This window comes from Cnephaeus nilssonii, assembly GCF_951640355.1.
Source record: "Cnephaeus nilssonii genome assembly, chromosome: 14".
NCBI classification, from domain to species: Eukaryota; Metazoa; Chordata; class Mammalia; order Chiroptera; family Vespertilionidae; genus Cnephaeus; species Cnephaeus nilssonii.
This window is the reverse complement of record NC_137085.1, coordinates 76,455,285-76,468,064: the sequence shown is the minus strand read 5'-3', so window position 1 is coordinate 76,468,064 and position 12,780 is coordinate 76,455,285. Positions and strand designations below refer to the sequence as shown.

The window sequence follows — 12,780 nt, the reverse complement described above, 5'->3', positions numbered from 1 at the left end:
CTGCGCCTCCCGCAGCGGAGCGCCGGCCAGCAGTACCTGTTCTGCTGCAGGTACTTGTTGAGCGGGCCCAGCTCCGCCATCTCCATGACCAGCATCCAGGACTCAGCCTCGCAGATCCCGATCATGCGCACGATGTACGGGTTGTCGAGCTGCTGCATGACGTTGGCTTCCGCTAACAGCTCGTCTTTCAGAGCCGGGTCATTGGCCTCGTTTTTCAGGATTTTCACAGCCACCGTTTTCACACCTCTGCAAAGAAGCCATACCACACCAGAACCGATCAACAGGCCCACTTGAGATAAATGTCCGTTAGTACTGGGTTATACACATGACAGCACAGCATGGACATGCATCCTAAGAAGCTTAAGGGACTAGTTTTCCAACAATGTTCTGTCGCTTCACAGACAAAGGGAGCGACGATCCTTTAGTTAAAAACAACGGGCGGGCGGGGGCTGCAGAGCGCCCCAGCCAAGCAGCGAGCCCAGGACAACGAGCAGTCAATCACTCCCAACTGGCCCTGACAGACAAGGCAGCAGGGGCTCCTGTAACGTCCTGGGATTTGCCATCTCCGATGGTGTGTAACGTAGGTGAACACACATTCCTTCCATACAGAGATGCAGACATAACAAGCAGGTGCTGTTAAAGTTCAGTTTACAAAACTTTTAAGCTGCTTTGTGAATTTTGAGCAAGCCTCATTGCAAAAAATGAATTATTATTTTTATTTTCTAATAACAACATCACACAGATCAAGTTGGAACTCTGGGGAACATCTTGCACAGTGAGGTTTACATCAATGAATGGAACTTAACTACGAATGATCTGAAAACTGCATCTCTCTGATACGATTCCCAAGATGCAGCATGTATGGAGCTCTCTTGCTGAACTCCACAATGAGAGACTAAAGCAAGAACTAAGGAACAGAGCAGGTGAAGTAAGTGAACAGCAGAGTGGGTCTGACATGCGCTCACACAGGCGCAGGCAGCCACAGGGGAGAGCTCAGCGCGCCTCTCAGTTGCGCACGGGCAGCTCCCACACAGACGGGCACAGCGCGGCCCGGAACCCCTCCCCATCCTCCGTCACGGAAGCACTGTCTGTCCTATGCTGTCGCTAGACAAGTTATTGTTTGACCTTCACATTTCATCAACCATCCATCCAGACTGGTTTTGTGTTTGTGTGAGGTAGGGCTCAAAATTTACGTGCAAAAACCTCTCAATTCTTCCCAATGTTTAAGGGGAAAAAAATAACACCTACAGCCTCTTCCAGGACAGAGAAAAGGAAGGAAGCTTCCCCAATTCATTCTCCTAAGGCCAGCATTACCCTGATGCCAAACCAGCCAAAGAAATGACAAGAATATAATTTACTGATGACCCTCATGAACATAAGATGCAAAAGTTCTATGAGACATAATAAAAATTTGAGTAAATTATAAAAAAAATATGAATATATAATTCATGAACAAGAAGAGTTTATTCTAGGAATGCAAAATGGGTTTAATATTTGAAAAATCAATTTATGTAGCAGGTGGTGGGAGTGTCATCTGTGCACCAAAACGGTTCTGGGTTTGATCCCTGGTCAGGGTGCGTATGAGAGGCAACTATGATCGATGTTTCTCTATTCTCTCTCTCTCTCTCTCTCTCTCTCTCTCTCTCTCTCTCTCTCTTATCAATAAACATATCCTCCAATCAATGTATAATGTACCACATTACACAATAAAGGAGAAAAGCTGTTTATCCCAGCCGTGGAAAAATATGCAATAAAATGTAATACACATTCATGATTAAAAACAAAGCTCTCAAAAAGGTAAGGAAAAGGGGGAACTTTCTTAATCCAATGTGAGCGGCTACACACCTAGCGAGGAAACACTGACGTTTCCCCACAATCAGGCCTGAGAGGGAGGCCAGTGCCCTTTTCTCCCACATTGAGCCATAGCTCCTGGCTGCTACGGCACGGCAAGAAAGAAACGTGGCACGTGTAAGAATTAAACAGGAGGACATAGAACTCATTAGCCATAGAAGACACATTTCTGGGTCGAAGGCTGCAAAGATAAATTACTAGAAATAATTAGTCAGAAATAATAGGTGGAGCTAGCCAGCTGTTGGGTATCAGTAACAGGCAAAACCAGTTACATTTCCATATTCAACCAACATCAGGGGTAAGCACATGAAACTCTAAAAATTATACCATACATGTTAACATCAAAAGCACTAAATACCTTCAAATGCATCCAACAGAAAGCTAAGGCAGAACTCGACACAGAAAAGTAGCTGTGGGGAGGCCTGCGAGTACAGAGGACGCAAGGAAAGGGGCCGGCCGTGTTTGCTGACGGGAGACGCCTCGTGACCTCGGCCCGCAGGGCCTTCCTCTCCCCACCCTCCAGCTGAAGCTGTGTATCTAAATCATGTCTCTGCTAATTTGCATATATAGTTAAGCCAGAAGTTTACTAGCACAAACTAGTTATGAAAATGTATACTTTAGTACAGGATAATTTAAGCCTATTTTGCAAAATGACTGTGGTATGCATACATATATTTTAAAATAAGCATCTTATTCAAATATATATCTTATCTAATAAAAGAGTAATATGCAAATTTACTGTATCTCCGGCACACCCACAAGCCACACCCACCAGCCAATCAGGAGCAAGTATGCAAATTAACCCAACCAAGATGGCTGCAGCCACGGATAGAGCAGGAGGCTTGGGTTTCCCCCGCAATGGAAGAAGCCAAGTTTCCACAGCCCTGGCCTGACTTGGCCTCCACTTAAGGCTACAAAGTTTCAATTATAGAAGATAAATAAATCTCAGATACCAGGGCCTCCGCTTGGGTCGCCGGGGGGCATGGCCAGCCTGCAAACCATTACAGGCCCCTCACCCAGGCCACCCCATGCCTCAAGGGAACCCCCACCCTGATCTGGGACACCCTTCAGGGCAAACCAGCTGGCCCCCACCCGTGCACCAGGCCTCTATCCCATCTAATCCTCCTATCTAGTAAAAGCATAATATGCAAATTGACCGTCACTCCAATACACAAGATGGCTTCCTCCATGTGGTCAAAGATGGCTGCCCCTATGTGGACACAAGATTGCTGCCACAAGATGGCCAGCAGGGGAGGGCAGTTAGGAGGGACCAGGTCTGCAAGGGAGGGAAGTTGTGGGCGATCAGGCCAGCAGGGGAGGCCAGTTGGGAGGGACCAGGTCTGTAAGGGAGGGCAATTGGGGGTGATCAAGCCTGCAGTGGAGGGCAGTTAGTGGTGACCAGGCCAGCAGAGGAGGGAAGTTGGGGGCAACTGGGCCTGCAGGGAAGGGCAGTTGGGGGGGACCCAGGCCTGCAGGGGAGAGCAGTTGGGGAGACCAGGCCTGTAGGGGAGGGCAGTTAGGGGTGACCAGGCCTGCAGGGGTGGGCAGTTAGGGGCAAACAGGCTGGCAGGGGAGCAGTTAGGCATCAATCAGGCTGGCAGGGGAGTGGTTGGGGGTGATCAGGCTGGCAGGCAGAAGCAGTTAGGGGCAATTAGGAAGGCAGGCAGGTGAGTAGTTGGGAGCCAGCAGTCCTGGATTGTGAGAGGGATGTCCAACTGCCCGTTTAGGCCCGATCCTACTTGGATCGGGCCTAAACGGGCAGTCGGACATCCCTCAAGGGATCCCAGATTGGAGAGGGTGCAGGCTGGGCTGAGGGACACACCTCCCCATGCATGAATTTCGTGCACTGGGCCTCTAGTAAATATATATTTTAAATACACATATACTAGTATACATGCATGGAAGGTGAGCAATTGAAAGCAAGACTTTTGTGTTGACTTTTATCTATATTCTTGACCCTTGAATCATGTTACTTACCTACTCAAAAACATTTACATAAATTCCTTACATTTAAAATAGCATTGAACAACAAAACCAACTTTATTCATATCAGTAACATACTAATTCAATTCTAATGATTGCATAATAGGTATTGTTATTTGAAATTATGGGATAAAGCAAATAATTATACTAATGATATTTGAAATTAGAAATATTTTGCATAAGAAAAATGAGACACAATTTGAAAAAATTGAAAATAAGTTGACAACACTGTTTCTGAATGATTGCATTTTAATTAAGTAGCATGTGTATGTGTGTGCATATAAAGATCTCTCTCACACACACGCACACACATACTATGGTTAGTTCACAATAGTGATATTTGGCTGATACAAATATGACATTTTTATATTCTTACATTTCACTTGTTTCTATTTTCTAATTCTCTATAAGACACCTGTGTAACCTCCAAACTAACATATATAATTACTAGAGGCCCGATGCACGAAATTCATGCAAGAGTAGGCCTTTCTTTCCCCGGCTGCCGGCACCGGCTTCCCTCGCAGCCCCAGATTCGTCCGGAAGGACATCCGATGTAATTAGCATATTACGTTTTTATTATTATAGATTATCTATATACTTAATATCCATAATGGATGCTTTTATGGTAACTGTACCAGAATGGACAAAAACTATACTATTGGTACAGAAAGACTCAGGTCTGGCGCGTTGCCCCCCGTGCTTGGGATTAAATGAACACAACAGGTCATACACAGGCGGAGCGGCGGAGCCGGAGCCCTGACTTACTTTTTCATCTGGTAGTAGCCCTTCTTCACAGTGCCGAAGTTGCCGGAGCCCAGCTCCTTGTCCTCCAGGGTCAGCAGCGTCCGGTCCAGGTAGACCTCCTTGGGCCGGATCTCCTCGGGGTCCGCGTAGGGGCTCTCGTACACCCCTGTGTCCATGGGCAGCGCTTCTCTCTGGGCTTCTGCAGCAGAGTGGGGAGCACAGGCTGGGGGCCCTGGTGAAGTCCGCCATCCACCCGCCTGCCTCCCAGTGGCCACAGCTGCCCTTGGCCACTTTGGGTAGTGATGGGGCGGGAGTGTCAGGTGGCCTCCCCCGGCCCGTGGGGGCAGCAATAAGCCCCGAGGGCCCGCTGTCCGTGACCCCATTCCTGCGTGACTGCTCCTTACGACAGGGCTTGCCTGCCAGAGGCGAATGTGATGGGCCCTCCTGGTGGGCGGTGGTGACTTATTTCTGAAAATGCTGACCCCCCATCCATTGGGAGGTGCAGGCTGCCCCTGCCTCGGTGGCTGTTGTAACTGCCCGCTATAGCGCCTACCAGGAGTGACGCTGGTGACGTACTCAGGAGAGGTTACAAGCGGCTTATTTGCTAGCAATGTGGCTCTTGAGGCTTCAGACGCCATGCAAGGTGTCCCACTGCCCGGACACCTCCCAGGCTGGGAGACACCCCGAGGACGTGGGAGGCCCAGGCCACAGACCCAAGGCTAGTGGAGACGGGCGACTGGGCCGGCCCCAGGCCCCGGGCCTCCCCACGGCAGCACCCGGGCTGCCAGTGTGACTGCGAGAGGCCTGGCCCGAACGCCTGGCCTGCACCAGGTGATTCAGGGAGAGACCCAGTAAATGACTGCTGTGGTTTGAAGCTACTAAGTTTCGGGGTGGCTTCTGTAGTGATGAACAGATCAAGTTCACCAATAAAAAATGTCCTGGGGTCACCTAGAGACCCTAGAAGGCCGTGCCGAGGCCCATTTCTGATAACGAGGCCAGAGAGGGCACGGAGCCCACGGAGCGGTCTCCCTGCGCAGCCTCCGGTGCGGGCCTCACACCGCCAGCACCGTCCTCACCAGGCCGTTCCACGGCCCAGGCGTCTGCTAGGGTGCGCCTCCCCTGCCCCTGCCCCCCCGAGGCGCAGTGGGCGCAGCACCCGCCTGGACGTGCCCTCGGGACGCGAGCCTGGAGCAGAGTTGGCGTGAGGAGGCGGGAGCTCTGAGCAGCAGGAGGAGCGGCTCCCGGGAGGCCCACCCGCCATGAGGGAGGCTGTGGGGCCGTTCACCCAGCAGGAAACGTCCAGGGGCTGAGAGGGCGGCTCTCACCTCTTTCGGAGGCCCAGGGTGCTCCCTCTGGCTCGTAGGGGTTAAAGGTCACGGTGCTCTCCGGCCGGGTCCCCTGCGAGGAGGCCTGAAGCACAAACAGCAGTCACCTCTGCGCTGCTCCTCTGCTGGGAGCTACTTTCATGTGCAAACAACCACATTGCGCTTCTGCAGGGCGGGCAGGGCAGACGAGGAGGGAAGCAGAAAACAAAGCGGCTTATCTCATTCTTCCGGCAACTGCTAGGGTCCTGGGAGGGCTGCACGCCGCTGGGATCCCATTCCCGCTGGCCTGGGGGCCTCCGGGCTGCTGGAGGACGGCACTTGCTCGGGCAGCGCTGCCTCCTGCTCACAGCCCTTCCCCTCCTCCTGCACCTCCCAGAGGCCTGCGGGTTCTCATTCTCCGGGCTAACTCCTTCTCCGGGCTAACTCCTCCGGGCTAACGCCTTCTCCGGGCTAACTCCTCTTCCCTTGCGTGCGGAAGTCGTGTAGAAGCAGGCATTGAACACCCACCAGCTGCCCCCCACTCCCTCACTCCAAAGCTCAAGCAGCAGGGCGGGGCAGGGGGGTGCTCGCCTCTATCTGAGCTCCTGTGGAGACCAAGCGCCATCGGGGTGAGCGGAGGGTGGCCGAGGACAGTCAGCAACCATCGGCTCCATCGCGGCCTCTGAGGCAGAGCCTCTGCTAACCCAGGAAAGCCATCCTCCTCATACCCAGAGGCCAGAGCCGGCACGAAGCAGCCGCAGGAAGCCTTGCGCTGTATTAACGGCAACTTCCCGATTCTCTCTTCGATGTACGTAAGTGTGCATCTGACATGGGGAAGTCTAATCCTGCTATTCCTAAAACCCTCCCCTTTCAGTCTCTATCTCAGGCCTTGCTGACCACCCCCAGCACCACTTAAACCAGGTATTGCTACTGCATTTGACTATGGAAAACCTTTTTTTTTTTTTTGCTGTGAGTTGAGTAGAACTTTTATATTCCTTTGACCTTATCAGTGCCCAAGCACTGGCCACAAAGAAATGAGATGCTGCCAGATTTCAGAGAAACTGGAGGAAGCAGACATTGGCTCAATCGCATGGCCCACTGCCACCCCAGGACCAAAGCGCCCCAGGAAGCCCGTGCGCCACGCCACCGCGGCCACCCCTCTCCTAAGCCGTGACTTCCTTCGTCACGCCCTCCTGGCCACAGCGCACTGCTTGCCGGGCTGACGCGGCTAAAGGACCTGCTCGCTTGTCAGCAGGATGTCCTTGGACCATTTTCTCACCACGGCCTCAGCCCGGCTGCCCAGCTGCTTGCAGAAGTGGCTGTGACAGATGGGGCAGACTCCTGTGCAGCGGGAGATAGAGCACTGGCACGCCCCCTGCTGGTGCTCAGTAAACACGTGTCAGACCCACACCTGGATGCACGAAGCAGATGTGCCCTGTCAACTCCAGTGATTTAAAACTGAGCTTCTCCTAGCCCGTTTGGCTAAGTGGATTGGGCGTTGGCCTCTGGACTGAAGGGTCCCAGGTTCAATTCCAATCAAAGGCACATGCCATGAAATCAATAAAAACTGAGCTTCTCTTCGGTCTTCACACTAGCAGAGGAGAAGGAGTGGCTCATTCCAACTGGCAGCCGGCCTCCGTTAGAACGTCTCACTGTGGGCGTGCTGTGGCTCGCCTCTCGTCTGTGATGGAGTCTCCCTGTCTCGGCAGGACTGTCCCAGGAGAAACTAGTACCTCCCAAGGCTCGCCACTCCCCCCTGCTCAGTTCCCTCCTGAAATCCAACTCCACGGCAGGGGTAGTTTGCACACTGTCAGACAGTCTCTTTTTGGTTCACACTCTATCATTTCAACACCTCTGATTTTCCTTGCAGGTAGGGAAGTTATAAAATCAGAGACAAAACTTCAAGACGCAGCCCTCTCTTCACCTCCTCCCCTGCCCCTGCCATGCAAGACCATCTCCTGGGCTGCAGTCCCCAGGCAGGAGGCTTCGTAAAAGCTGCTCCGATGCAGCCAGCTGCAAGGATCTGGCATACGACTCCCATGTTGAGCTTTAAAGCAGGTGGGGTGTAGAAAACACGGAAGAAAATACTGAAAGGCAAGCCAGGGGTCAGGACTAAGTCAGAATGGTAGCGATGGACCAGCCAACTTAAAGCCCTTAAACACCCCTCGGGGTGGGGCTGGTGTTCACCCCCCACCTGTCTGAACCAGGGCCAGGAACAGGGCCGAGGGCCCCTCTGGAAGGTGGGGCCCCAGGTGTTCCCCCCAGGTGGCTCAGGGCTTCACTTCACCACGCATGCGCAGACTGCACATGGCCACATCCTGCAGCCCCACCTGCCCTCAGTAACCCCGCAGCTCCGGCCCCGACCCACGCCCTGCTGCCCGCCGGGGACAGAGGAGGGCACGCCACCTGGGAGGACCTTCTTTGAAAGAAACAGGAGGTTTTCTGTTGCTTCAGTTAAAAGGGCAGTAGTGACTTGATGGTGACATGAAGACAGAGAGCAGGTTTCACGTTCCCTAAGCACTGGATGAGTATGCCATTTAGCAGAACAGCCAACAGCAAACCCGCCGGAGTCAATGTTCAGGGGGAAAGAAGGAGGAGGACTTTGTGAAGAATCAGCTGCAGCCTGGCCGGAATGGCTCAGTGGTTGAGCATTGACCTATAACCCAGGAGGTCAAGGTTTGATTCCCAGTCAGGGCACATGCCCAGATTGTAGGTTCAATCCCCAGTAGGGGGCGTGCAGGAGGCAACAGATCAATGATTCTCTCTTATTAATATTTCTATCTCTCCCCCTCCCTTCATCTCTCTAAAATTAATTAAAATATTTTTTTTGAAAAAGACAATGAGCTCTCAGGCACAATGGTGAATTATAAGTGTCGATTAGTATTTAAAATGTAATGAAGAGCATATTGTTGGTCACTACACCATTGGTCGTTACTGGGTTGGCTTTGCACTTGATTTATTTGCCCTGATCAATAGCTTCTGCTTAGAGATAAAGTGTAAGTGAAAGTTGACAATTGCCTTTTTCCTATTTTTGCTGATATTCCAACAGAAGTCAAACCGGCAGGGCACCACTAGATGGCACTAGCTGCCTTAGCTTTCTGCAAGGAGAAATGTGACCTTCCAGGTTTATGAATTCTGGTAAAAACAGACCACTCCACAGTAACAAAATAAAAATTAGCCTACAAATCACAATCCCTGATCTCTCTTTCTTTCTTTTCTTTTCTTTTTTCCCCAGGATTAACTGCAAGTAGATAATGCATTTGACACATTGTCACGTGTGCCTGTGTTTAAGAAGTGGGGACTCAGAAATGAACAAAAGGGGAAACAGGAATTGCTCTATGGAGCTTCCAGGCGAGGTCAGTTTCCTGAACCGGGAGTACTGGGCATGCTCCAGGAATGCCCATTTTAGGCCGTAATTTTTGGACTGCTTCAAAGACATTTTGAGTCAGGCGATGGCAGTGCTAAAGATGTGGACATACTTGTCACAACTGCAGTGGCAAAGAGAACCAGCAGGTGGCAGGAACACTGGCTGCGTAGACTGCAGGGCTCTGGGCTCCGGCGGAATGGCCGTCCCCAAAGGGGAACAGGTCCCACAGCCACAGCTGGGCAGAGCCTCCTTGGCCAGGGCATGGGTGAGGTTAGGTTTCCTTCCGACCCACCAAGGTCAATACCTGACCTGCACAATGAGCTTCCCTCACCTTAGAAGCAACGGTGTTAAACCTTGCCCTTTATAATGACATAAAACACCCTTCTCAGGCCTGGCCCCTGCCTTGCCGTTTCCAACCAGTACGACTTGAGAGTTGCTTTCTCTCCTCCTCCCTCAGCTGGACCCTAGCGGATTGTGTATTTAAATGTCGGATTGTGTATTTAAACATTCCAACCATCACTATGTGGTACGTGTTGGAATAAAACATGGAAAGTGGACTGTATCTGAAATTCTGGACACACTCCCACGACTAAGGTAAGTGTGACGTGCCTCTGGGTTGTGGAACTGAAACCCGTCTTTGGTTCTGGGAGGCGGCTGCTCAGTCCAGTTCCTAAGGGAACGAGAGGTGCCTGTGCGTCCAGCGCAGACACCCAGGTGCCAGGACCACCGGGAGGGTTCATCACGCCAGGCCCACCGCGGGGCGGGCAGAGGGGAGTCACACCTGTGTTCTTTAGCTAAATCCTGTTACATTTTAAAGTACTGAAATGTTACTAATATCTAACAAAATGTTTAAACTACATCTGCCCTTAAGTTTTTATTATAAACTTTAAAATTATTTGATTAATAATCATCTTCAAGTCAAAATACTTTTCATTAACTACCCACATGCTAGATTTAATTCAAGCTTTAACATCCACCTTTTTTGTGCTTGAATTATTAAAAACTATTTATATTGATCAAATTAACAAATTCAAGGAAGTTATTTACACCTTAGCTAAACAACTGAAATATTTGAAATAATTCCCTGTAGTCTTTTCTCATAACTGATAATGGAAAATCCCCTTGTATTTGTGAAAACATAAATATTAGTTCTCCTAAAATATTTCTTATGAGCAATTAAAATGTTTTCAATCTACAGTTTAAATCTCACAATTCTTTTATCAATTAACTATTGATATTTTTGGCATCTATGAAAATTCAATGCACACTTCAAAGTTGTTATAAATTTAAATAAGCCTTCTTTTTGGCCAAGAAAAGTAGTTTCACAGTATTAATCAGAGTAATTATTTCCCAATGTTTAATTCTTTTAAAAATTGATGAAGTAACTTTAATAGGTGCAAGTTTAGAAATGCACAACAGGCCCTAGCTGGTTGGGCTCAGTGGATAGAGCGTCGGCCTGCAGACTGAAGGGTCCCGGGTCCGATTCTGGTCAAGGGCACATGCCTGGATTGCAGGCTCAATCCCCAGTGGGGGGTGTGCAGGAGGCAGCCAATCCATGATTCTCTCTCATCATTGACGTTTCTATCTCCCTCTCCCTCTCCCTTCCTCTCTCAAATCAATAAAAATATATTTTTAAAAAAGAAATGCACAACAGGGTGTACAACGAGAAGTGGGTCTCCTTGGCACCGTCTGCTTCTCCCAAAGCAGCTATTTCCTGTATTCTTCCAGAATATTCTATGCCATATCAGCACAAACATATGTGTATGATGTTGCTATTTGCAATTAACATTAGATTTTGGAAACAACTTTCGATCCCAGCCGCCTCTCACAGTATGCACATTATTGTAAATGATTTTATGTATTTTCCATTGATAGACTTTAAGTTATTTCCAGATTGTCAATTATGCAATGTTGCAATAAACACCTTCATATAAGTGCAAGAATATGTGTATGAATACTTAGAAATGAAATCCTGCTTTAACTCTGGCGGGTGTTGAGAAAACGCCTTCCTGAGAGATTGTATCATTTCACACTTCAGCGAAGCGTGAGCGTGCTTACTTCTCACTCCTTCGCCCCACCCTGTCACCAGGCGTGCTTATCTGGGCCCGTTTCACAGGTGGACACGGAATACTCCAGGTCTAACTTGCATCTCATTACAAAATGCAACATCCCCGCCTGCGTTTAAGGGATACTTATATTTGCTTTACTAAAACCAGCCTACTGACATCCTCTGCCAGTCTCCAGTTAGATAGTTAAAACCTGTAGTGATTCATAGACTTAATTTATATATTAAGACAGTAATCTTGTATGTATTGTTATTACTAATACTCCCAGTTTATTATTTCTCTTTTGATGGTGTTATGGTTCTTATCCATGGTTCTTTATTGTTAGGTAGCCTTACGAATATTTCCTTCAACTTACTTTAGACATGTTCTCCTTAGTCTAAAGATCTATTAAAAGTTATTTTCTGGATTTTGTGTGAGTGAGCGGAGCTGCTTCCGCGGGCACCGCGCCGGGTGGGGGGCTTGGCCCCTCGCGAGCCGGCGGCTGCGGCCTGCTTTCTGGCTGTCAGCCCGGCTGAGTCACCAGGTCTCCACACGCGGGAGCCGTTTTGCAGATGTAACGCCCCTAATTAGCTTATTAAGCGGGAGAGATCATCCCGGGTGGCCTGGTTCAACCAGTCCAGGGGCCTGAGAAGAGAGCTGAGACTTTCCCGAGAGAGAAAAAGGCGGGCGGGGCCATGACTGACCCCTGGCCGTGGTGACAGCGTGTTGTGCCCGAGCAGCTCCTTCCTGTCCTGCCCGGCGGCCTGCTTATCCAGCCCCTGCAACTGTGTAAGGCACGGCCTGGGTTAGATGGGCACGTGTGTGGGGGTGCATATGCATATACATGTGTGCAGACACTATGCATGTGCATGCGTGATTATGGAGGTACCTATATGTGTGTGTGAGGGTGTGTCTCTTTCACACATAAGTGTTCGCATGGTCACGCGCCCCGGCTGAACTCGGTTGGATACACCTGGAAACCACAGGACGGGGTGAGCGTGGAGTGTGGTCTGCGGGTCTGCAGGGAGTGTGCCCCCTCTGGGCTCCGGGCTGGGGCCGTTATGAAGCGAGTGGTGAATGAACGAGGGGGGAGTTGGAGGGGGGTCCAGGTTGCCAGGGGCTCCCGCAGGGCTGCCAGGCAGACCCTGTGAGCGGAGGGGTCTCGGGCGGCAGGGCTTCTGGGTCTGTGGACGGGACGCCGGGCACACGGCGTGTCCTGCCCGAGTCATCGGTCCAAGCAGCATCTGATGAACTCCAGTTTGGTTGCCACCCCATGGCGGGACGCCACTGATTAGACCGGAATTTATAATCATAACGTTAAAAGGATGATTCACGACTGAAAGGCACCCTAAGTCAGAACACACTGGCGTCACCTCGGCTGACGGGCACCAGCCTGGCACTGAGGGGAGCCTCTCCGAGGAGAAGGGGCGAAGGCGCCGGGCCCAGGGCCGGGCGGGCCGGAAGGCGCAGCTGTGGAGAACAGCCT

General features: G+C 50.6%; 1 protein-coding gene across 3 annotated transcripts in view; it reads right to left on the bottom strand.

Annotated features, from left to right (window-relative positions):
• Nucleotides 1-12,780, bottom strand: part of SYK (spleen associated tyrosine kinase) — an 80,619-nt gene that overhangs the window by 10,363 nt on the left and 57,476 nt on the right. For all 3 annotated transcript variants that reach the window (XM_079790969.1, XM_079790970.1, XM_079790971.1), the window contains exons 8-10: nt 5,904-5,988; nt 4,600-4,777; nt 37-246 (exon numbers count right to left, since the gene is read on the bottom strand). In XM_079790969.1, coding sequence (XP_079647095.1) covers nt 37-246; nt 4,600-4,777; nt 5,904-5,988 — 473 coding nt within the window. The remainder of the gene's footprint in view (nt 1-36; nt 247-4,599; nt 4,778-5,903; nt 5,989-12,780) is intronic.